The 26,784-nt window shown below is 40.7% G+C and overlaps 1 protein-coding gene across 1 annotated transcript in view; it reads left to right on the forward strand.

Annotated features, from left to right (window-relative positions):
* WNT7A (Wnt family member 7A) overlaps positions 1-19,187 on the forward strand; it is a 39,419-nt gene extending 20,232 nt beyond the window's left edge. Inside the window, exon 4 of the mRNA XM_075762662.1 lies at positions 15,605-19,187. Coding sequence (XP_075618777.1) covers positions 15,605-16,084 — 480 coding nt within the window. The 3' untranslated portion in view covers positions 16,085-19,187. The remainder of the gene's footprint in view (positions 1-15,604) is intronic.
* The last annotated feature ends 7,597 nt before the right edge of the window (positions 19,188-26,784 follow it).

Here is a 26,784-nt window from a genome sequence, read left to right on the forward strand (position 1 = left end):
AGTGGCACAGCTGAATAAAGCAGACAGGAATGGAGATAACCATGCTGAAAACACCACGAGAATAATCTTCAGCCAAAGCAACACACAACACTTTCACTCACAAAGCAATAGTAGTCTTAACAAATGAAAAATGTGACTGCACTGCTAAAATGTCCTGTAACATCTAGAAAATCTGGTGTTAGGTGCACCAACTATGCCTATGTAGAATGTCCTGATATCTGTCTTGCTTAATTAAGCTGTACAATATTTTGCCTAAATTTTAAACTGGGCAGATAGAGGTGGTTTAGGAGAAGGTTTATACATGTGGCTTGTGCCTCACTGTGAGCAGACGGAATATGTAAAAACTGCTACTGAGAGATCTCAAACTGACATGGCTGTCCAAAGAGAAGGAGTGTGCGCCCACAGACCTGGGTCCAGTTATAGCACGTTATCAGAGGTAAACCCAGTCCTGTCCCACCCTACGGTTTCAGCGTTTCAGAGCCCTCTTGCTCAAAGTACCTCCCTTCTCTCCAAGCACTCCAGCCTTGAGGCCTGGCACCACAGCTGTAGTTCAATGCAATTAGAAAAGGAGCATTAGATGCAACAAAGTCTTGCCTGGCAACCTTGCCACCGGTCGTTTGCTGGGGGGCAGCAGGATTTCCAGAAAGGCCAAGCACTGAATTTGGAGGAAATCCAATTCAGTGAATGGGAAAACTCCCATTGAGGTTGGTGGGACCACAGAGGACACAGCTGAGTGCTTCCGGAAACCCCATCCCTACTGAGCGTTTGTAGTGCGCAACGAGACTCTGCTGGGCCATTTCCTAGGTGTGAAAAAATATATACATCCTGTGCACTCTTACAGTATTTTTGTTTGCACTTGAAAGGATCAAAGTTCTATTTTATGGCTTTCCTACTTTTTTTAGATAATAGTCTTAAAACAAGTCCAAACTTGACAGACAAGCTCTGCATCTTCTCAACAGCCCAGAGGTAAGATAAAGGGAACGTTAATGTTAGTCTAAATTATGAGGGGGATTTGGACTGCACAAGAACTGTAATCCACAAGAATGAATTTTCATTCCACTTGTCCTCCACTTTCAGCTAATCAGAAATTGTGATACATGGTCCTACTTGTATTTTGGCTTTCAGCTCCCTCCTATATCTTATGTGGTTGAAAACTGAATTCCTGATTTATGCTGAAGATTAGGGAATGATAAATGCTATCACTTACCTCCAGTTGCAATTTTAGAGGATTCTGGCATTATGGGCAAAACATGCATTTCATGTATATGATTACTAGAGCTGACAATCTGTCATGCTGCTGACAAAGATAGCTGAGACCGAGGGCCAGGGTCTGTTAATAAATAACAAAGATTTCAAATTCCAAATTTTAAACCATGCACCTTTTATAACTGAAATAATCAGATGCTCGCTATAATGATTAATTTGCTCAGCAAAGCCACTGGCTGGGTCACATGTTTTTGGACATTTTTGTAATTTAATTTGGTCCTTCTCTTTGGACAGTTAGCAACATTTTCCACAGGGGATACACTTGTCATTCAGTACTCAGAGGGGAACATCATCTGGATGAAAATAGCTGCTGTGTAGATTATTCAGTTCTCCCACTGTTTTCAGCACCTTTGGATGCGACCCTTGGTAGAGTCTTCAGTGTCTCTCTCATGTTGCAGAACAAAAGCCCTCATTTCTAAACAGTACTGATTTGAAAGAAACGCAGCTATCACAAAGCATAAGCACTTCAAAGCAAATACGTGCTATGTTTGGGCATCATAAAACTTACGCTGATCATGTAATAAAAGTTGTAAGAAAGAGAAACCATAGCATGTACTAACCTTAACTCTGACCTGTGAACATGTTTTGCCTTGTATTATTTCTATTAACCTGTGCTTTTTGATGTTTTATTGAGAAATTAAATCAGAGTCCAACATTTTTGAGCTTCATGCCTAAATTTAGGCCTAAGTTGTTGCAAAATTTTCAGGAATAGCTGATGAGCACAGTTCCGCTTCTCCCGTATTCCCCAGATGACATTCGTCAAGCTTCAAGTTTAGGTTTCCAAATCTAAAACTGGTTTAGTTACATAAAGCTAGACACTTCCATCTCCATATTTTAGCAATTTTAGCAAAAAACAACAGAAGACCGGTATTGGTCTACTAACAAACTAATGGTTAGGCCAGGCTATTCACTGGGAATGTTTTTAGTTCACAAACAGGCAGCATTTATACTACACGTAAAGTTTACACTGAGTTACGCTGGAAATCTTGCACTGTGCAGTCTCATTCATTACATCTCTGACTAAGTATACCCGCTCATTACGTAACTCTAAGTTTGTGCCGTTGAATCTCTGCTACCATGCTGTGTCAACGGGGACAGAAACGGGAATCTTCTGCAGTTACAACCTGAACCTCTAGAGTCTGAGGTGAAAGTATCTCCAGGAACATTTCCCAGAGCCTTGCAATGATGAGTCAGTAACATGAACTCAGTTACTTGGGCTAAGTAGAGGCGTTTGGAACAACACGTAACAGAGGTTTTGGTAAAGATGGAAGTTAAACCAAGATTTGGTTCAAATACTTTATTAGAAACTTGGTGGCAGAAAACTCTGAAGTCATGAAGCCCTGAACACTCCCCAAAAGCAATAATTGCTAGCATTTGCTGTACAAATGGATCAGACTTTTGCTTTAATGGAAAGAATTTCCAGGTATTTTCAAGTAAACAATTAAAAAATCGATTAAAGGAGGAACAACCTTTTACTCCAAGGACAAAAACAAGGCCTGTTTTGGTACTGGAAGAATGTAGAATGGATCTATTAAAGGATAAGGGTTTCAGGTAATTGCAGAGAGGATGCTTGGCTCTGCATGCCCAATTAGTGCCAGAAGGCACTAGTATTAATTTGCATTAGGACTGGTTATTGAAATGACCCTGAGCCTTCTGGTGCTTAAAAGTGAGCTGCAGCTAACAGACTACATTTGGGACAGACAACAGGAAAGCGTCAGCATTCACAGCCTCCAACGAGACCTAAGCCAACCTCTCTTGCTAGTGCTCTAGCAATTGGTTTTCCTGGTAGCATCAGCTGGTGGCCCACACTAAGGAAACTAGCCTTGCCCTAAGCGTACTAGATCTTATTCTAAATATAAGACCACACACAATTACACAACCATGTATTCTCTTGCAGGGCTATTCCCACAGGAGATTTTAATTGAGTCATAGCACATACCGTTATCTTTGGGTGCATAAATCCTGCAGTCGTAAAACAATTAACTGTTGGAATGGCACGATAGTTAGCATGTAAATAAACAAATTCAATAAGGAGTCGAGAATATGTGTCCAAAAGGCTTGGATTAAGACCTTAGTTAAAAAAGAAAAGCTCCAGACAATGTAAACAGTGGAAATGCTCTCCTGCAAAAGTACATCTTACAGGCAATGGCAAACTCTTTGTTTGTGAATTGCCCGGGATCTAACACCACTGGCCTTCACACTGCCACCTGGAGTATTTATAGGATCTGTGTCCTCCCTGTGGTCTTGTATTTCACAGAAGTTTCTTCAAAATGTCTGCCCTTTGTCATATTTGGTTGAAATTGCTAAAAAGATGCAGCCGTTACCAATGGGATGTGAGCAGATAGGAAGGCAGAAGGGAGACAGACACCAAGTGAGCACTCAGGCTTTGTTTTCTCAGGAAATCAACCTGAGAAGTCTGCCTTGCTAGAGTCGGAGCAGATTTAGGCTAAAAGGTGTAATCGCAGTCTGAAAATATTTTCCAGAACCTTATAGATTTAATGCCTTAGCACTAAGATTTTTCTGTAAGTCTATTTAACAGAATTATACTTTATATTAAGGTTCCTCTTAAAGAGAGATTTATAAAATTAATATCTGATGAATACATTAAACGTGCTGCAGACATGCACGGTTTCTTTTACTGATGGGTTTATGTACCGGTGAAACTGGTGCTTAGAAGCTATTGTTACAGGCATCCTATGGCCTTCTGAACTAAAGACCTGGAGTAATTGGTTAACTGTTTGTTAAAAACACAAATCTTGATATCAAGAGTCATTTATATATGGCTTATAAAGAGAAACTATGGATGGTATTGTTGGATGTTTCTACTTAACCCATCTCTAAGTAGTAAAGAGGTAGACCTATTAACAAAAAGCAGCAGCTATGTCTGGTCTGGAGGGTGAGCTTACCAAAGGGAATTACATGCATGTATATGGTGCACCTTAAAGGTGAATTTCTGTTAATACATGATTAGCACCTGTAAGGTAAAAGCTTCCACCATTGCTTAAAACACCTCTTAGAATGAAAAGGAGAAAATCTAATCAGCCAGGTAAGCAAGGCAGAAACCAAAGAGGTTTGCTTAGACTGCACTAGGCATTATGCATAAAATTAGGAAATTCCACTTTCTTCTGTATAGGAGGAAATTTTCACTGACAACGGGCCAGAAGATCCTTGTTAAAATTCTTGGCCTGGATACGGGCATGCTGCTCTTGGCAGCTGCTAGGCTACAGAGATAGGCTCTGCTGGTAGGATCTTATCTCTGATAAGTGGAAGCTATCTGAAAACATGGAAGTGTGGATCTATTGTCCCAGCTGCAACTGGAGGGGGAAAACTTATGCATAAAAATTAATTTGAAAGTCATCTTTGTGGAATAATTATTCTCACAAGAATATTACAATTAACACCAAAATCACATTGCTTTATGATAATATGAATCTTTTGCATTGTAAACACAAACTGTGTGGAAATATGCACACAAAACACGATGTGTTGTTGTGATCAAGTTTCTGCCCTTTGATGACTAAAATAATTGCATGCTGATTAGCTGGAGGAGTAATGGGCAGTTTCTCTTAAAATGACAAGAATAGCTATCACTTTCCTGAGCAGCTGTCGCTTCCATAGCCACATCCCACCCAGGGTACAACCAGCCTGGGCAGTGGGCTTGGAGCCTCTGCCACAGCCCGGGCTGTGTTAATCCTGCAAAAGAGCGTGACCAAAGGGAACGGAAGTGAGTTTGAGGTAGCTCAGGTACTCCTTCCTGCTGAATCAGCAGTAGGTCAGCAGAGCGGGCAATGGGTACACCTCCAGTGTCATTTACCAAGTTGTGAAAAGCACGTTAGGAATTAGGATTGAAGCTTAAGGATGTCTCTCTGTGACACAGACATGAAGACAGCCGGTGCTTCTTTCTAGACCAAAGGAGTTAATGGAGAAATTAAGCTAAGAAATACTGCGGTTTTATAAAGGCGGTACTGAAAAAGTAATGTAGGAGTACTTTGAATCACCTGAAAAGCCTGATAGAAAGGAAGAAACATCCTTTGTTTACTAAAACTGCTGCCTTGGGGAACTGAACTTTTAATAAGTTTTTCAGCATGAGAAATAGGCCTTGCATAGTATTATTTGCCGAGTAGCTAAGGGTTAACTCTCATAGTTTGGTATGCAACTAAATGAACCTATAATTAACTGCGTGTGGCTATTGGTTAAAAATGTTTGGAAGCAATATGAAGTGATATTATTTTGCAACTAGTACTCCTGCCAGTACCTGGCTTTATTAGTTTAGCACAAGAGGTGTTTTCTGATGAGTTGTCTGGAACAAGTAAGACCATTCTTTTGGTTTTTATCACTCTTTGGAAACTTTTTTCTCAACAGCTTAAGCATTTGTCAAAATGCTCTACCTGGTTGCTCCCAGTTCTTTACTATAGAATGCCAGCACCACTTCATTTGAGTGCTTCACCACCAGTGGGGAGAGTTACATGGAAGATGAAGTTTAGTGGGAATGACTCAACCCTGCACCGTTTCTCTCTGTGTACATTAGCTGCGATGAGGATGAATTCCAGTCATGTCATTTCCTGTTTTCCCTATGTATTTTTTACATGCAGAATGACTCAGGCTCCATGACATAGCCTAACGTGATGGGCAGCAATGACATCCCTGCCTGAATAACCCCCAAGACTTTAACTCATTGTGTTCCCAAACTGAGCAGCATAAATAAGTTTTAGTTCATCTTGCCTGGGAGTACTTCCAATTTCTTCACAAATAGCATGCTAAAATATAAACTATAAGCACAATTACTTTCTTTTTGAAAAAAAAAAAAACAAAAACGCCACTCCATCCTATGTTTTAATGATGGCTTGATGCATTGACATTTAGAAGCTCAGAGTATAGATGAAGATCACTGTCCCAAGATCAAAACTAAAACCAGACACAGTGGACATAGGATGCTAGAAGAATTATATTGACTTTGAAGAGGTCCAGGTCGGCAGACATCACTCAGTTGAGATTTCATTGACTTCATTATTCTGATCCATACATTGACTGCAGGACTGAGCTCCTAGACTGAAGTAGGGATTAGGGAAAATGGTGTTTTTAACAATGGACATTTGTCATCTTTTAAATACATGGCAAAATACTGCACAGATCACTATTTTAGAGAGGCTTGTTTTAGAAGGATCAGTATTTGGGGGTGATTTTTAATTTGTGACCAGAGCGTAAGGAAGGTAGATATGATCTAAGAAGAAATGTTATGTTGGTTACATGTCCAAATCCAGAAAAATTGCTGTCTCATTTACTGTGTAAAATGTCTTAGTGTCAGTGAACACCATGTTGTTTCTTCATTTTCAAAACTCCTTGATCATCATCTTTTATTCACTTCTGGCATGAACATGCTATCCAGTATCTTTTTGGAGAGGAAGACGCGTACTGTAGAAAACTTATGTAGTGATAGGAAGGTAAACTAGATAATATAACCAACAACTCTGCCTGTAATTCTGTTAACACCATCCCCCTTTCCAATCTATTTTAGCTTCATTGTACAAAGTGCCCAGGTAGGCCAGACAACAAGACTATTCAGTATTTCACAAGCTAAAATCCATCATACCCACAGTGTCAGTTTTGCTTGGACAGCAGCAAATAACGAGCCTAGATAAATTTTCCCTTAATCGCACAATCCCATTTCAGTAAGGGGCAAGAAAATCACACTTTCACTTAAACAAATATAGAATGTAAAGTAACATGTTGAATGTTTTTAAGACAATCCAGCTATATTCCAATGGTAGTGGGTGAAAGCATGTTAAAAGAAACCAGAATTTTTTCAGAACTGTTTTCGCCAAGTTCCTCTTCATGACTGAGCTTTAAACTTCCTACATGATGACACTTACTTGGCACTGCGTTGATCCAGTCTAATCTAAGTGATAATGGGTCTTCCAACAGTTATTTTTTAAAAACAAGTAGTTTATAAAACACATTGACAGTTATGTTTTCAAATTATTTCCATTTTCTGTTAAAATATTTGCCTTTTAAATAGAAAAACCACAAAACCAAATGGCAGGTCAGATCAGTCCTGCAGACAGAGGTACCAAGAAGCCATTGCAGTGGTAACTCCTCGATAAGCTGCCAAGCCAGCTTTCAAGTACCGAGCTTTTGTCATCAGCAACTCAGAAAACAAGAAGTCGGACAGCAAGACCCCCCCCATCTCACAGCCCGATTGCCAAGAGCACAGTAGGAACGTACTGCTTTCAGTCTGTTTCCTGATATCAAACTTACCTAAGCATTAGTTTGGTAATCCGTAGTTGAGAAAAACTTTTAAAACAGGACTTCCTGCCAACACAAGGAAGGGTGGGTAAGAAGGTTTTGTATTTGATATTACACAGAAAACTTTGTCACCAACCACATCCCTTAAGCGTATGCGAAACTCAACCTGGAGCTCACAGTTCCCGCTCGTGAATCAGTGGTTTCGATTTACATTTTGATGACCAGAGAGAGACAAGGGCGCAGGTACTTTCCCTCTGGGGAAAACTGGAATGTGTTCGTGAGAGACGTAAAAAGGCAAGGAATCCCACAGACGAGCTTGCAGCTGTTATCAGATACGATGGAAAAGGGAGGGGGTGAGGGAGAAGAGAATACCTGGCATGAGACCTGCTCCGAGGAGGGACTGTCTGACGTGGCAGTGTGGATTTCTGCGTGTATCATTCCTCTCAAATCCATATCAGATTTTGCTGAGCTATTAACATCAGGTGTTGCCACATCATGCCCACTATCTCTGCAAGCGGTATCTTGATGAAGATAAATAAAAACTTAAGAACCTTATTTGACTTTCACGGGCCATGATTAGATTTGCAGAGCTGTCAGAGAAAAATATTGAGGAATGAGCAAGCTAGATATAGACTCTAAGCCGTGTACATGGAATCCACTTTCATAGCTACTTTTGCAAAACTGAGAGGGTTTTGGCAGAAGTTTATCCTAGGAGCAGCTACTGCGGGACAGAAGGCGTTCTCCTGGAAGGACCCCTTGGTGACAGAAAGCTGAAGTATTATGACACCTTGTTTTATTTCACATAACAGTTCCTACAGTTTGAAAAATGGCAAAGGCCTTTTAAGGTTTGAGAAGACCATTATTAGGTTGTGTGAGAATCTGTCGCATTCAATCTCTCTTTTTAAAAACAGCAATGTCCTTTTTATCCTAAGTCCAACTATTCTTCAAAAATAACAATTATGAAAGCATCCTGTGACATTTATTTTCTACTGCTTTTTTGGTTTTTTGGTCCCAGAAGTGCTGATAAATTGATACAGTACATGGCAAGTCATGAACGTTATCAGAAGCATAAGAAAAATATGTAGGAGAAAAAATTTTTTGCTGCATTCCTCTCAGCTTTTACTGGCCTTGCTCTCAGGCTTCTGAGTTCATTTTCTACTCTGCACAGTGCTAGTCATTGAGCAAAGGGTACTAGATCTTCTGTCCTCTAATTTAAACAATACAACTTACCCAGGGAAAGAAAAGAACATCTCACTCCGTTTGTGTGTGCTGACAAGCCTGCATGAGTACGGTGACCATACTGAAAGAATAATATTTTGTTCTTTACTCACTTGATATATTGTAGAAAGAGAAGTTGCGTTTAGAAAATAATTGCTGCGATATGGTCAACTTTTTTTATAAAGCTGAAGTAAAGGGCAACTAATATTCCAGGACAGAAAGTATAAAAATCATTACGAAACTCTGTAAAGTGCGTATACAAATTGTAAGGAACCTCCTGCTTTGTGGTGGTGTAGAGAAAAGTCAGAGATAGTACACAAATGGTTAAATTTACGAGAGTGCAAAATTTCTGAAGTCTTCATTTTTAAGGGTATCATGAGTTAGAATTTGGGAAAAGTGTTTCTGCTCTTTAAAATAGGATATCCCTTACTGAAGGTAGATGGTGGTACTGGGAAATACCACCCATCTGTCATGTTCCTAGCATTATGTCATTTATCAGCATTCTCTTGGCTGTCTTCATAACTAGTCCTCAGACCAGCGTATCGTCTGATTTTCTTTAGACATTTATTCCGAGGAAAGTGCAATGGTGGTTTGATTGACGCAGGTCACGTGCTGTGGTGATTTCCCAGGCATTTTTTATTTGAAACAAAATTTTCTGGTAATGAGGAAAAATGGTTCAACCTGCCAGAGGCAGTGGTATTTCTGGGATTGACTGAACACTGTGAGCTATAACTATCGAATTTGTTTGATAGCGACTTCAGATACTATTCTTTTACACAGGTTTATTAATCAAAAACATGAGAACAAAAAATCTTTTGGTTGTGCTTAATAAGGTCTTCATAATATGTTCAACTGAAATATGAAAGACTGTCTGGAATGAATCACTCTTAATATGGGACACAGTCGGTTCCAAACTCATCCACAGTTAGTTTGCCATGGGATATTAATGCAAAATATGTTATGTTTCTCCTGAACACATTTTACAACACGTCTATTAATATAGTAAGTGAACATCCACTGATGTAAATAATCTTTTCTCTTTAAATATGTCTTTGCTAACTTTAAACTTGCATTTGGGTACTTTTTTATTATGCTGTTTCTCACATTTCTTGAAGGTTTCATAGTGTTTTGTCTTTAACGGCAGTGCTGCTTCTTTTGTGCTCACTCATGTTTGTTTTTATTTTTCAATGAAAAAGCACCAAGTATTATTTCTACTTTCCTCAAGTTTCAGAGCTCTGTGTTAAGACAGTCCTACAAGTGACTTAAACAGTAGCATCCTTTTGAGATTACTGTCACACTTGAATAAAACAAGTGGCAGAGTCATTTCCTAGTCATTTTAATTAGACACAGTCCTTTTACTGCTTGTCAGATCAATCTTACATATACATCCACTGCCCTTCCCAATGCCTAGTCTCACTGTAGACCTCACTGCCAGTTGCACTAGATATGATTTGGTTCTCAAGTTAATTCTTGAAAGACTAAACATAACAAAGTTTTATAGTATTACCTTAAAACATTATTTTTACTCAACCAATCCTTCTTCAAAAGCAAAACCCTTATCTCTGACGTCATTCCTGAAGTTTGAGAAGCTTTGTCTTATAGCCACAATTGCCTCTGAAAGTAATATAAATCATAAATCCTAGTAATATAAATAGTAAATCCTCATCTGCCACAAGCTGGGGCAGGTTTGCATCTGTCCATTGGCATCTCCAGCCCACAGAAATGTCGTGACCACTCTCCGAGCCCTGCCATGCGTGTTCCTCTCCAGAGTGAAAATTCACTCTTGTTTTGCTGATAGTTGTGTTTTCTTTGACCTATAGTAGAAGTGTGTGTGCAGGCACCTGCAGGAGACAGGTATTTCCTGACCCAGATGATCTGATGTCAGACAAAATTAGGAAAGATTATGGCCTTGGTGGGATAGGAATCAGTGCCTGTTGTCTCACTAATTACATCTGCTTCACATGTAGACTGGACTTTAGTTATTTCTGCTGAAGCAATAAAGGGTCCATGGCCTCAGGCACGGTGGTGTTTCTTGGCAGGGTATTGACTGCGCGGCAGGATCCAGTTTGGATGGGAATCCAGTTTGTATGTTGGTGAAGGAGAATGCACAGGCTGGAGGTGCGATGGTCCCTGTATTTCACGCTGTAGGTCCTTCAGGACAGCTTTGGCATCGAGTGCATCAGTGTTCTGGTGACCAACCGCAGCACCTGAGCGGGGATGTGGGGTCCCAGACTGCCCTGGCCAAGGCGTTTGGAAAGTCAGCTGACTTTAGATGCTGGAAACCCAGGGAGGTACAGACCACTGACGAACTTGGGTAGAGACACTGAGCTGAGAAAGCCCCCTGCACGAGGGTGACAGTGTTTCTGAGCACGCCAGCCACATAACAACCTCTCCGTTTGCCCAGACCCGAGCACCAGCAGCACCCGTCCCACCCAGGGTGCACGCCTCCGACGCGGCTGCAGGGCAGCAGTGGCAGCACTCATAAGCAAATGCCACTCCAGTGCCAAGTCGCACCAGCCAGCCCTTTCTGCTGGTTTCACTGGAAGCCAGGATGGTTGGCTGAGCCAGCCCCCAGCCAGGGTACTGCTACCGGCCAGCCCTGCTCGTCACTGCCTGCTGCAGGACCACGGTGCTGGTGCCAGCCCACGCAGCTCCTGGGCTGCTGGGTTCTCCAGAGCTGCAGCTCGCCACCCTCACCTGACGCACCCTACGCAGTCTCTGCAAAACTAAAGGCGAAGAAAAAACATGTTAAGTTCCTTGTGGCAGTGCCCAAAGGTACTATATCTGGCGATAACATCAACAGAGAGAGCCAGTGCAAGTTCTCTTCACACAAACTATTTCCCAGAGGCTAATGGCAAGGGGGAGAGAGAGAGAGAGAGAGAAAAAAACAAGTACTGACAGTTTACTGTAGGAGCTCAAAGAAAAAGTGGACAAAGCTAAAAGAACTCCAGCTCTTTGTTTGCATTTAATCCAGTTCAGAGCATTCACTGGTGCATACAGATTTACTTCCCATGGCTGACAGAGTTCGATATGGTCATTTGGTAAGAAATAGAGGACCTAGGATTTAAATTTTGTGCCCTTCAGGCTCTTACATTTTAGGAAAGTCAGTCTACAACATATATAAAGTTTTAATCTAATGTAAAAAGTGTGAGCTGCTGGCTAATACCTTCAAAGAAACAAATCCTGATCTTGAAAGTTGAAGAACACTCTGTTTTTAACACAGACCAAGTTTTTAAGGGGCAGAGCGCTCCTTTTGGCTCATGGAAACCAAGGGAAAGACCGAGGACTCTTGTCCCTACCCAAATAATTCCCTATTTTATTTTCCTCCTCCTCTTTTCAATTCTTGTCTTGAATTTATAAAGGCACTGATTTATCAGAGGCTACATTAGTCTAATGTAACAGTATTAAAGTACCACCGCCCGCATATTTTAATGCAAAACAAATGGTCCAAGCATCTGATATCACAGTACAATAAAACTATCAAATCACCATTGCAGGCTTTTGCTTTTGCTCAGGATAGACAGTTCAAGTTACTATTTTCTAAAGGCTATAGAGTCAATTCATCTCTGGCTGAATTTGCAAAACACCGCACTGAAAGACAGCACCAGCGAGGAGGATATATCTACAAGAACAGAACCAACAAAAGGGTTTGTGAGTGAAAGGTAAAGGGGCCGGGTTAGAAAAGGCAGAACTGGAAGGGAAAGCTCAGCTGCAGAGTACAGTGGACCCAAATTAGGCAGATGTGCTGGAGCAACACACCCCAACAAGTGGGAAGAGAAAAAGGAAGGTTAGCCAGTAAATCTTAGGAAGTGCTACCTATAAAAAAAAAAAGAAAAAGAAAAAAGAGAACAATAAATGTGGCACAGCAAGCATTAAGACAAAACTCTTTCTCATCCCCCTCCCTCCTCCCGTCCCCCTCCAAGCATTTTTGGTGAGCCTAGTACTTAGGCTCAACTAGTATTGCTCAAACTTCTCATGTTCAGGCAAAACCAGACTTTTTTATCCTAACCACTCGTGCTCAGCCTTAGCTGAGACCAGAAAACCAGAAGCTGGTTCCGGTTGGCATCGTGTCACCCGGAGCAGGAGACAAACACGTGACATGAGGCTGCCCGGTTGCTGAACTGCTCCAGCCGCTTGCTCAGCTCTTTCCAGTGGAACTACTCATTCTCTCAGGGATTGCTGGCTGTAAAAGGGATGCTAATGAAATAAACCAAAAGGCAATTTAGGCTATTTGACTACACTTCAGGAAAAAAGCCCTACCTGGGTAGATGACACTAGGCCATGATGCATTTTGTATAAATGTTTCAAGTCCATCTGGCAGATCCTGATGGAAGGCGAGTTAGAAATATTTTGTTGCAAGTTTGAACATTGTACCAGCATAGAAGGCCGGCCACTTGAACAAGAGCAGTGATTGAATTAGGGCTGAGAAATGTATCCCTGGCTAGTTTCAAATTAAAAAAAGAGAGCTTTTTAAAAAGGTACAAATGAGGCTAAAAGAATTTATGTTATTTTTCCGGTTTCTGTGCTATAACTCCTTTCCCGTCTCCTCATCTATCTTCTAAGTGTACTACCTTATGAATGAGTGAGCAATAAAAGAAGTATGCAGTGGCTGAGAGAGAAACTCAAGATAACAAGATAATGTAAAACGTAAGCCAAAGCTTGAGCAGAATGCAACTTAAGATGTAGATCTGTTTCTCACATCTAAGTTTTAGGGCAGTCATTAGATAGTTTGCATGAAAATGTAATTTAAAAACAGTAGCACAAAATGTGACCTAACATATGCTAAGTTCACATTTGTCAAAATCTTGGACCTATACTTTCTAGGGGGTTTAATCCTGTTTTCAGAGCACATGTGCTGACACTTTGCTTATAGACTAAAATGATTATAAAGCTACTTTAATGCCTTTGAAATCCCTATCTTCATTAGAAAGGGGCAGAGGAAGGACAATGAGTGAAGAAGCAGCTACAAACTCTCCAAAGGTTAGGCAACAGCAATTACTGTACCTCGGGGACATGGGAACAGCCTCAAGACCAAAAGGTATGACAATAATAAGCTCCTACGTGCAGTCTTTAAATTACTTGGTTTAAGGCTGCCAAGAACAAGACGGAGCTATGTTCGCCAGTGTTGGTGCATTACTTAGGATCTGCGGGCTGCACAGCTTCAGGTGTGCTCTTCCTCCTTGCCACCCCTAGTTTAGGCTGAGGTTTTAGACCTGAAGTCCCAACACACGCATCTAGCCTTCGAGCTGGACTTGGCTCCTTCAGTGCAGGCTACCGTTTTCAGCAGCAGCCGGTGATGGTGCCTGCATGGTGAGTTTTCCAAACATCCAAAACCAAAGCGGGGGGGTGGTTATAGCAAAGGGTTAATTCAAATTTCTGTATCCCTGACCTCCCTCCAGCCTTCTAGGCTGCCCAGGTTTGGAGCTGCACAGATCAGCTGGGGTTTCTCAGGGGAAAAATTATGTGGCCACTCCCTGAACCCAGATAATCCTGCTGGCTGGGCTTTCCACTGCTGGTATCTGCCAGGTTAGGCAGAATTTAATCATCAAAATTATTCTGTTCTCTTTCAAGCAAAGACCAGTGGGAAATTAATTGCTGGAATTAGGTGTGTTTTCTAGCATTAACCCAGTGTAGCTGCTAAGTGAGGTCAGTTATAGGGCTCAGGACAGGCAGCAGGGACTAAGCCGGTCTCCACTTTTATTTGGCAAAGATTGGGTTGGTAAACAAACAGCAGGAGGGAGAAGGTACAAGGATAAAGTTTTAAGGGATGTGAAGGTTGAAGGGAAGATGAAGCTTGTTATCTTCAAAAGGAAAGGAATGACAACTCAGGCATAAGCACATGAGACCCCTACAAAGAAAAGAACATGAGACAGGGTGGAGCAAGCCATGATGTTGAGGTGGTTGAGACACTTTCACAGTATTAAGGAGGTAGAAAATTTTTAAACAACAATTGATGAGAAAACATGAAACCAATTCCTCATCTTTACTCTTACTCTTTATGCTCTAAGACAGACCTCGTTCTCTTGCAAAGCAGCTGGGGCATTTTGTATGCTCCATTATCAACCTGAGAGGAGGCAGAACACTTCAAACCCTCCAGAAAGCGTGAAGAATTTAGGACTATGGTATATCGAAATAATACTTAGATTTCCAAATTGGAGCGTTAACTGGCAACATCTAGAAGAGAGGATGCCTGTAAGAGTAAATGATCATCTGCTCAACACTGTTGATTAATGTGAGACCAACAGGAGGATAAGCATTGGCAGAGTTTATCTGCTTGTTCACATCTTGCACCAGCTTATGTCATTTCCAGGTGCAAGAACCAAAATGCAGTTTATTGTTGAACCTCTATTTACAAAAATCAAGTTCTAGTGCCTATTGTTGAGCTTTCAAAGCATTCTGCATGTGGCATTTCATGTACAGGTGTGATTTTCATGTACAGGTGTGATTTTCTGCCAGGTCCTAATTTCACTCCCATATGCCAAAAATTGCAAGAGACAAATCTGAAGCACTCTATTATCATATTGCAAATGAACGTGAAGAAAAGCTGTGGTTAAGGAGGGTTCCATTTTACCTTTGGTCCATGGGCTGTGAAATTTGGCAAAGTTCTCTTCCCTACTTAACTCAAAGCGCAAATGGGCAATCAGCGTTGCAGGCAGAACTCAGTTGACGCTGCTGAGCATTTGCTACCTGGGATGGCAGCATCACCAGGCAAGCAAATCCCACAGCTTTGGTGGGAACGTGGCTCATGTCTGGTGGCAACCCTTGCTGGAGAGCAAACCCATCCGTGGCTGTCATTCCATACACATCAAACAACCCTGGTTTTTTGAAGAGGTTCTAGCTTGTATTAACGCGTCATTCTTTGTCCTTCCAAATACAGATTCTGGAAGAAAACATGAAGTTAGAGTGCAAGTGCCATGGGGTTTCAGGATCCTGTACCACTAAAACATGCTGGACAACACTGCCTAAATTCCGGGAGCTGGGCTACATCCTTAAGGACAAATACAACGAAGCTGTTCAAGTCGAACCGGTGAGAGCAAGTCGTAACAAGCGCCCAACTTTCCTCAAGATAAAGAAGCCACTTTCCTATCGCAAACCCATGGATACAGATTTAGTGTACATAGAAAAATCTCCCAATTATTGTGAAGAAGACCCTGTCACTGGCAGCGTGGGAACGCAGGGAAGGATGTGCAACAAGACAGCCCAGCAGTCCAACGGCTGCGATCTGATGTGCTGTGGTCGAGGTTACAATACACACCAGTACTCAAGAGTGTGGCAGTGCAACTGCAAATTTCATTGGTGCTGCTATGTTAAATGCAACACGTGCAGTGAAAGAACAGAAGTATATACCTGTAAGTGAGTACGGGGCCAGGCAGGCTGACGCGTCCCTGCCCACGAATACATTTGCACATGCACTCAACATACCTACACAAGACTGTAGGAAAGACCTGCTCTCCCAGAAGAAACGCTGATGAATGGAGCCCTCTCTCTTCTTCTCATGTTTCATTGCTTATGTGGATACACGTTTCAGACTCTTATGAAATTCAGCCAAGAAACAAAAACAAACAAACCCCACCCCGAGCCACCTGACACACAAAACAGAGGGAAAAAGATCATCTCGGCTAATTTGTGCCTCTAAAGCAAGAAGCATTGACCGCCTTGGGAAGAGACACCAGTCAGAGAAAAATCTCTGAGCGTGGCAACTAACTCTTGTTTTGGGAGAAAGATGGTCAAAAACTTCAGTGTACGAGTAGCAGGGAGGGGTAGGGGAGAAATCCTCCAGAAAGGGCTTTGCACAGGACGGGATGGACTGTGCCCCGTTGTGAACGGCCCCTGCGAGCATGGGGATGACACAGATTTAGGCTTCTACACTTGTGAAAAGCTTCTGCTGGTCTTGCCCATCTTTCCACTTCGTACCATTTGCTACAGCAAGTAGAACTGTTGAAGTTTTCTGTAGACACTGCTTTATCTGCCTATTTTGTGTGTGTGTGTGCTGCAGATTTTAGCACAGGGATTTGGGACAGTTGGGCATAATAATAGCAATATTTAACAATTTATTCAGATAAAACTAATATTAATTTATTTAATTAAAAAGAACTCTACCAACATTTTTGGAACTATTCTGCAATTAAAGTAGATAGCTGGCTTTCTTTGTGGAATAATTTTGTAGAAACAGCAAGGAAAAACTGGAGCTGTATATATTATTCTTAACTAGGATATTTCTATTAGTTGGACTTGCAGGATATGTTCTACAGTACTAGATGTTTAAGTACAAAAGCTGGCATCTTTATATATATGTACATACACAAACACACACTGTTGGTTTTGGTTGGTTTTTTTTTTTTTAGTTTTGTGTTTTGTTTTGTTTTTTTTCTCCTGTTTGCTGCTAGTTGTCTGGAACAAAAATCAAGCGGTAGGGGTTACAAATCTTTACCAGTTTTGTTTTGTTTTCTTCAATTAAAGAAAGAAGCATTAATAAAATCCTGTTTGGAATATGCCTAAAAATAAGAAAATCCAGACAAACTTCCATCTTTTGGAAAAATCAACCATAGGATAAAAGAGTATATTTTGTAAGAGACTATTTTTATATAAATATTTTATTTATACTACGTCTGCTTGTTCAACCTGTACTTTTTCTCAAAACAGGCATACAATTTGTAATTCTTAGGCTATTTAACAGAGAAAGGGTAATTAGTTTGTGGACACAACAGCAGCAAGCTGGATACATTCAGCTGTAATCGGTGGATGTGTCAGAAAGCAGAATGAACTTTCTCTCCGGATGTGTGTACAAACTGGCTCTTTTCCTGCAGCTCAATTTGCAGAATATGCAAAACAAGAACAGGGTATGTAGCATCAATTTTGTCACATGGCTTGAATTCATGATTGGAATTAACTGGATGCTCATTTATCCCATTCAAGGAAAAAAAAAAAATCCGAATTAGCTTCTCACATGCATCAGTCATTAAACTGTGGCGTTATGACTAGCAAATGTGCTGTGTGTGCTGTCAGTTAAACCTCTATATTGTGTTACTGTCAAATTTGATTTTAATCACTGGAAGAATGTAGACTATGACTGTAAAAACTAGCATGACACACATCGTCTGACTCTCATAGATAGGATATAAGGCTTACTTTTTGTCCAGCTCTTTTTGGCATTTACATTATTCTTCCCCCCCTCCACAAGGCCAGAGAGCTCAAAAATCCAGAAAAACATCTAGGCAAATTTAAAGACCACTCACTTGTTTTCCAGAGCCCAGCTAAGCCATTTTGCATTCCCTTCACGGTATTTTCTTTTTATCACTGCTAATTTCTTCAGATATTTGAGTGGTAAATATTTCTCTGGTTTTAGAATCGTTCCATTCTTCCTGCTTGACTCATTTGTCACCAATTAAAAAAAAAAATTTTTTTTTAATGCTGGTTTTCATTGGGTAAGAAACACGGCCTGGTGCTACCGATGATATTGCATGTTCTGTCTGGGACAGACCAGACTCCTCCCTACTTCCAGACTACAGGATTTCACGCCTTTAGTGGGGCTAAGAGGGGCATCAGCAAAGGAAACGAACCACCGTCCAGCCCGCGGGGCCTTTCGCTGACTCCTGGGGATAACGGCAAGCGTTACAAGGAGCAGATGGCACAGATACATCCTGCATCTATCCAACTTTCTGAGGCAAAACTCCCATCTAAGTCTGCAAAACCAGAGGAAGTTTTCTGAGAGAGTAAACAGAAGCATCACAAAAGATGTTACAAAGTTTTGCTCTAACAACCTAACCTTTTAGAACTTGTCTGAATGTGGCTTTTTAAAAAAAAACCTCACTTCTTGTATATACGTTATTTATGTAAGAACACGAGCCCATGCAGTACCTGATCCTGGCAAGGTATAATTAGGATTAAATATACAGTGTCTCTGCAGACCTGCCACTTAACACAAAATAGAAATTTAATGCAATCAGACACCAGCACAAGATATCAAAGTAAAATGATTAACATAATTTCCTTTCAAACTTATGACTTGTCAATAGAAAGCAATATAAAAGCAATTCTTTTGGGTAATTGAGTCATTGCTTTTAGTTCTTCTAAATTCCACACATCAAGAATTGATAAAACATAAAATGCAATGAAGTACAAACAGTATAGATGTTAATTACGATGCTGTATTATGGTTAAATAATTCCAATCTAACATTTAATTTTGGACTCTCTCCCTCCCCAGTTTGTGTTGGTTTTTTACTTAGTGGATACCATATCATAGTCAAAAGTGTGTTTTCTTCACTGATTAGATTTATTTTATAAATTATTACCTTTGCAGCATGTTTTTACCATAGAAAATAATCTGTAAAACTCCTGCTTCCTGTATATTTCAGTATGCAGTGATGTGCAATGTACAGCTAGCAGATTAATTATTGAAGGACAAATATCTTTAAGCAGTTTTACTCACAATAATAAAGAACTGGATGCGCAATGAAATTAATTTGGTACATACTTTCCCTATATTTTACAATATTGCTGGCGATCAGTGCGTTAATTAGAGAAAATGTCAATTTGTTTGATAACTGGAATATCAGTTTGGGAACTGTGAATTAAAGAGCAAGGAAATCCAAACGCTGCATTCAACTATTTGGAAATTTGGCTGTGTCATCTTAGATAGGAGAAATCTGGCCCATCAGAATCTGCCGTGATCTGGAGTTAATTGGTCATTCTCTAACTGGGCTTGAATGTCATGAAGAATAAACAGGAGAAGGACAAAGATTTACGATTTTGTAGATATGCCTTCCCGCGACAACAGTTTGTTCTTTGTCCTCGGGGATAGAAGAGCTCTGTTTTAACTTGGTGAAGAACCACACAATGGGAGCGAAATGCACACAACTGCCAAACAATACAGCTCTCAAAAGAAAATACATCTTTTCATCTCTACTAACCAAGGGAAGCGCTTGATTGCTGTCCACATTAATAACCTAGCTGAGGCTTTTAAAGAAAACATACATTGAAGAAGCAGGAAGAGTAAGAGGAGTAGGAAGCATAAGAGAACAAGCATAATTGCAAGTTGGGAAGCTATTATTTATGAATTCTCACTTCCTTATTTGATAGCAGAACCGTGATTCATAGAAATGAAGCAGTTCTACCTTGGAATTCCTAAGCAAGTGTTAAGGATTTTACCTCTTGGCCTTTTCAAAAGGACAACTAACCTGAAAACAATTAGCTTGAATACTCCAAGTACCTACATAAAACATGAAATCAGTCAATGAGTAAGTTTTCTCTGCCATGTATGCACAAACCTAATGGAGATATGTCTTTCAACAGCGATAATTAAACTGAAAACATCCTTATAAAGGTACTCCTAAGTGGCTCATTTGGTAAAGTTATTGTAAGGGTACATAGTTACTTAGAAAAGGAAAATAATAGACACGTACCATATTACACAAGGCTCTTAATGAACTATCTTGTGGATTACAAAACTGTTTTTAACTGACCACATTCAAAAATCAATTTGCTGAATACAGAAACATCGCAGACTGCAGTCGCGGTGCAGATATTCAAATTAAGATTCAGCGTAAGTATTTCAGACAAAATTTTACATTTATCATTATAATAGATAACAAGAAATACATGCTGTGAATGTCCAAAATGAGTGTATTAACTAATACAGCCCCTTGTCCTTGTAATGCCAAGAAGCTGAACAAGAAGCCCTGGTACCCCCCGACCTGAACATGCAGCTCTCCAACTCTGCTGTTGGTAGAAGGACTGAACGGCAGACACAGGGACTGACAAGTCTAGGCAGGGCTGCCCTGTCAACCAACAGGGGTACAGTCCGAGTCAGGCTTGAATGTTCCCAAACTGTCCAAAATTGAACCAAGTACAGGATCACACAGCAGAATTTCAGATAGTGAAGGTCATCTAGATTCCAAAACATTGTCCCTTAATTGATGGTTATCTCAGATAGTTGTCACCGTGGCAAGTGACCTAATTTGCTAACCCCTTTCACGTTCTTCTGGTTAAGATCATACCAGTAATTCCTCAAAGGCAGGCATTTTAATCTTGAACACAAATGAAGAGAATCCTTCCTCTGGAAACAAACAATTAATAACATATGATTAAGTCAAAATGATGAAGAGATGTACTTGGATCTAAAGGACTCCAGGTGTTTGAAGAAGGACATCAGAACTTTGTGATACCAGAGGTGACACTGTAAACCACTAAAGGCTTCTTCTGATGCTTTGGAGTTTTATGAAATTACTGGTTTTTTTCAATTTTGTTGGTATTACATATTCATAGATTCATCAATAGCACACATCATGTAATTTGCAACTGGGAGGTCGGAAGCAAGTCCCAGAGAAATCACACTTCTAAGTGTAGCACAATGTATTTACTACTGGTGCTCTCAGGTTCGTCACCCTGATCTTGTATTTTTGTTAGCAAAGTCACTGCATCACACTCTTGGTAGGAAAGATGCCTGCTTTGTAAAGAGGTTTGATATCTCTAGGAGAAGATGAGATTATATTTACATTAGAGAAACGTTTCCAGGATTGTACGCACACAAAAAAAAAACCAAAAATGAGGTAAAGAGGACAGTATCAAAATTGCACCACTTACCTACGATTATTAACACATAATCAAACTCTCTTAGCATAGAAAACTCAACCCCAGTTTTTGTGTTTCCTATGCTACCTCGCATCCTTTCCCTATACCCCCAAAATACAAGTAGTATATATCATAGCAGATCCACAGCTGATTTTGTGGTTGCTGATGCAAACAATTCACTAGCAGTACATCACATACTTGATACCACCAGCACAGAAACCCCTGTGCAACTCTAATTTATGAGAATGCACTGAAGTTTTCCTTGGGAACAGCGCATCACGCACAACTTTCTGTTACTGCAGTGCTTCACTTTCCCATCTTGGCCAGCACGCCTGCTTGCGGTGTGTACGTGCTCGATATTTTATTCTCTCCAAGCACTTGGAGTTCCAGCTCTCTATGGAGTGCTTGTAAGCTCTCCGATCCATCCCCAGTCACTGATGGCTTGTGTGTCTTGATTTTCGGTCCCTATGTGGGGCTACGACGCAATAGAGGAGGAGGACTCTCAACACGAAAAGCCATTCATCCTCTCACAGCATACCTTTAATTTTTCAGACCAGAACAAGAAATATGGAATTACTCCACTCATCTAATACACCGTGTTGTCCTAACTCACCTTTTCAAGATTATTGAGACAGCTGCACTGGTGGTTATTTAAAACAAAGTTAAAGAGAGTGGACCAGAAGAGGTGTTCTCTCATCGGCTAAACTGGCTTTAGAAATTGTAGCAAAACCTGTAAAGACACAGCGCTGAGTTTTGTCCTTCATCAGACAGACTCATCAATTTAAATGGGACTTCACATGAACTGTACCATAGACAGTGCTTAATATTACTGGTTAATCACATTCATTCTTTATTTACAACCCTTTTTCAGTCACTGATTTTTCTTATTATCTCAATGTTATTGAGCTTGTTTCACTCACACGGTGTCAGCAAACACTGCTTTAACTATTAAGATTTTACAAATTAGTTTGGCAGATTCCCTCCTGATCCTTTATGCCATTGCTTCTTTTATCCTGAAATTCTTTTATTATTTACACAAAAAGGGGCCACAAATACCATAACGCTCTTAACACCTCAATGACAACAAAACTCCAAACCTTATATTTGACCCCATAGAATTTACAGAATAACTTCAATCAAATTCCAGTTGAGAGGTTTGTGGTATTGTCCCAAGGGTTACATTTTACTGTCACATACTTCGACTCATTCTCGGCAGCAGAGCACAGAAATTCTCCAAGCGATGGCAACAGTATCTTGCAGAAAAGTACTTTCTACCCAACTCTGACAGACTGCTTTCTAGCGTGCTCAGAGAAAAGCAGTTCACCAGATGAGAACTAGTGTAACTAGTAGACAGATAAAGAAACTAATGGCCTATTACAGATAGGGTGCAGCCCAGAACTGCTTTAGAAAACAGCAGACAAACCACATAGGAAGGAACCTCCCAAAAAACTCAACGCATGGACGGCACTCTACTGAGTCTACCAGGGGACGCAGACAGGGCTTGGCTAAATGGGCAGATCTGAGCCCAAGCTGAGGCTGCCGAGTTGTTACGCAGCTCATGGTGCGATCTCATTTGGCTCAAGCCAAATCCAAACATCTGTTCCATGGAATCAGCAAGAAACACGTTTCGTGAATTGTTTCTCACGCTTAATTTCTTTCCTAGCAACTTTTCTTTAGCACGCGGGCCCATAGAAATATGCACTATGGGCATCACATCTGCCCACATATAGGTTATTTTGAAATGATTTAATTTTGATCTGAACTGTTTTAAACTACAGAGGATATTAAATAGCTGGCACCTTGAGAAAGAAGTTAACGAAGGACAGAGAAGATACAGTACAGGTAGGAGCATTAGACCATAATGCCATCACACAGGACTGGAAGATACATAATTTATCACAAAAGAAAAAAAAAAATTTCCATATATTTAAAAAAAGAAATCAGGATAATTCCTTTTAGCCTTCTATAATGCTGTAGTGTCAAGTTGTAGAAACGTTCTGCGCTGAGCCTGGCCTCAGTCAGCCACTATTATCCCCATAAACAGACAGGAAATCAGGAGACAGAAAGCACCAGAGGGTTGGCCAGTGGGCACAAAGGAAGCCTGTGAAAGAATTAGGACTATGGCCCAGATTTCTCAGCTTTTGCCATCCTGTTTTAAGGAACTCCAGTAATGTCTGATTTGCATCCATTTGTAAAAAGACATATCCCGATTTTAGCGCTTTGGAAATATATTCACTGCATGTAGTGGGCTCGCTGCGCGTTGCGTGTAGCTGAAGTGAGGAGATTCCTTCTTCTCAACCTCATTAAATGCTAAGCACACAGTAATTAATATAGCCTCCACATTAAGTATGAGTCATGCACCAGGGAAATTGTAGAAACCTAGCCTCATGTTTTGTCTCCTAAGTCAAATGATTAACAAAGATACGAGGCAAAGGAGGTAGCAGAGAGTAGGCTTTTTAACTCAGAAGATGTGGACAGCAGTTCTGCAGGGGGAACAAATAGCCTTTGGCGAGCTGAAACTCAGTGCAAAGCCTGAGGATCGCCGTAAAGCAGGGACGAGCTGCTGTGATGCTTCATCACCACAAGCATGTAAAAAAGTTAACAAATATTCTAATGGAGAGCGTTTAATGGAACAGTGCTAAACCACACTGCATTTTCTGCCACCAAAAGAGGGGGATGTGAGGTGACTGACTCGGGTCACTGAGTTGTACCAACTAAGTACAAATTGTGAGAGTCAGAACAGAAGCTAAAAAAAAAAAATAATAAATGGATTAAAGCCTTTCTGAGAAGTTAGAATGGCAATTTATCTGCTTCTGTCTCTCCTTTTGTATTCCACTTGGGTACCAGTCAGAATATTTTGATGCTCACCCATCTTTAGTTGCAAGCCACATGAGCTGAATTCAGATTAAACAGTAAAGAAAAAAAACTTCCCAGAATATAGATTGTGTTTATTTAGGCCAGACCAACTTGGATGAAAGTGCAGAATCAATCAAAGCCTAAAAGGAAGCTGGCAAGCTGTCAGTGCCTCAGCACATCCTAGCTGCGCTTCCTCCATGAGAAAGACAACGGCGAGGGGCTGAGAAATTCTTTGCGTTTATAACGTAACATTAGTTTATATAACAACAAGATGAGATAAGGTGATACACGGCCCTTAATTAATGACTGCACACCAAAGTTGTCATTTTGATGACTTGTTTGGGCAGGAGTGGTAGTGGCTGGGTGATAGATTATTCTCTCTTTATCCTGCCACAATGACATCTGCTTTATTCACAGATCAGCCACCAGTTGCTACAACAACGCCAGTGTGCTTTAGAAAATGTTGTTGAGCTGCTGAGAGAATCTTGGCTACCCATTAGCAAAATGTTAACTATGCAAAACCAAATAGCGTTTGGTTTTGTTGCAGGAAAGAAGTCAATGCTCCGCAATAAGTAAGAATGTCAAAAAGAATTTACATTCAAAAAGTAGAGAAGGGGTTTAACCCATGATATCACCATGATTCAAAAATCCCCCTGGAATTCATTAGTGAGACATTAGGCCTGAAGAATAGAGAAAATAAATAACGAGTTTTAAAAAGAAAGAACAAATACACTTTCCTCTGAGCAGCTTGTTGTCTGCAACATTTTAACATGTCCGTTGCCCCTTCACTTTTCCTGTTCATTGTCTTAGAGTTTTACACAATAATCCTTTCCTAATAGGGTTTTATTTATTTTTATTTCTTTCTTTTCTTCCCACTTAGCACTTTGAGGACACGCTAGGTGCTGTTAAACCGTGCTAGGAAACTGATTTGGCTGCCAGTAAAGTCCCTCGCTCCCACTTCAGTAGAAGGTGAGAGAACCTCGCTCTCCAACGTGTTCCTTAGAAAGCCAGTTACAGGAAAGCATCTGCAGGCATTTGTAGGAGGAAGAGCTTTGTCCTCCAGCCAAAGAACGCGGCATCACGTTCGAGAGCCAAACAGGGCAAGCCGTGCCTAAGGAAACAGGAGCAATGCTGGGAGCAGGTGAATGTCCCCTGGTAAGGTAACTGCGGGTGGCATAGTGGCAACAGGGTCAAAAGCACTGAAATCTCCCGCTGCTGAAGTAGCTACTCTGTGGAAGAGGTGTCCGAACTGCAATGTTTAGAGCGAAATTCCTCCAATTTCTAGGAAAGTGCCGCTTGTCATCTCCCGAGTGATTCATGTCAGGCTGCCTGCCACTGACGGTGGTATTAATACACGTCGGACAGCATCTCACAGAGAGAGGTTTCCCCTGCTCCTGATGCGTGCTTTCTTTTGAAATAGAATGGCTCTATCTGTCTTGGTCATAATTTTTCATCCACCTCAAAGTTAAGTGAATATAATTCTTAATTTGTTTTCCAAATGACTCAAACAATTTTCTTCCCTTTGTCTCCCCAGCAAGATCAGATCGATTTTACAATGTGTTGTACTTCAAATTTAACTTCATTAAATGTTTATAACATTAAGAGACTAATGACATAAGCCCTGTCTGTGGTATTTATAGACTTTATGAAGAGACTGAAGACCTGAAAGGACTGAAGTTCAGGTTATTTCCCTGAGAACTAATTTCAACACCTATTCTTATCTGTAAAACACGAAATACTACTGCTGTTTCAGGGCTATCATGTTAATTTAACTGCAAGTTTATCAACCATTGGAGTTCAAAATCTAAAACCAGCCCACAATAGATCATAGGTGTATTGTTTTTCTGTCACAGTAAATAGATCCCAAATGTTAATCTAACGGTCTAGTTACATAACCAAGCTCAAGAAAATTTCAGCTACTGATTACTAGAAGAATATATGTGGAAAATCATCAGTAGCTGGTTTTGCTACATTCTGAACATTTGTTATAGTCGCCTCCCCAAAGTGGTTTACTGGGTTGTATGTGCCCTCAGTTTGATTATTTTTAATAGGTATTTTCACATTATGATTGCAAACCCATACTTTTAAATGAAGAACGCACCTATATTTTGCTGCTCTCCACCATCCTCCTGTCCAACTACCATATGTCTGTTTTCCTTCCTTGGTCCTGAGCTTTCTGCTTCTTCCAGAGATTCTTTCTAGAGCTGCTACTCATCAGTCCATGGAAATTAAAGGGAGCTCAGGAATACTAGCAGTAGTGCTGAATTAGCACTAGTTGAATTATATTCCAATGCAGTGTTAATTTTCAAGGGGGTACAACTGGGAAGTGGGTTTTTGTTTTGGGGGGTTTTTTTCATTCTTGGGGGGTTTTTTTGTTTAGTTCATGGTATAATGAGAGCTTCAGAAGTGCCAGTGGCAAACTGTGTTCAGAAAGGGATGGCTGCAGGAAGCCATACCTGACGTGCACATCGGAGCCTGCTTCTCTGAGCGCTGCCTGTCCCAATCGCCCAGGGGAGGCACTTCTGAAGCGCGAGAGGAGATATACCCCGAGCACTGCTGCTGTAAGCACTCGAAAGAGTAAGTGTAAAACAGGGAAACGAGGTGTAACAGGTGACTAATGGGTTGCTTG

This window comes from Balearica regulorum, chromosome 10, assembly GCF_011004875.1.
Source record: "Balearica regulorum gibbericeps isolate bBalReg1 chromosome 10, bBalReg1.pri, whole genome shotgun sequence".
Classification (NCBI taxonomy): domain Eukaryota; kingdom Metazoa; phylum Chordata; class Aves; order Gruiformes; family Gruidae; genus Balearica; species Balearica regulorum.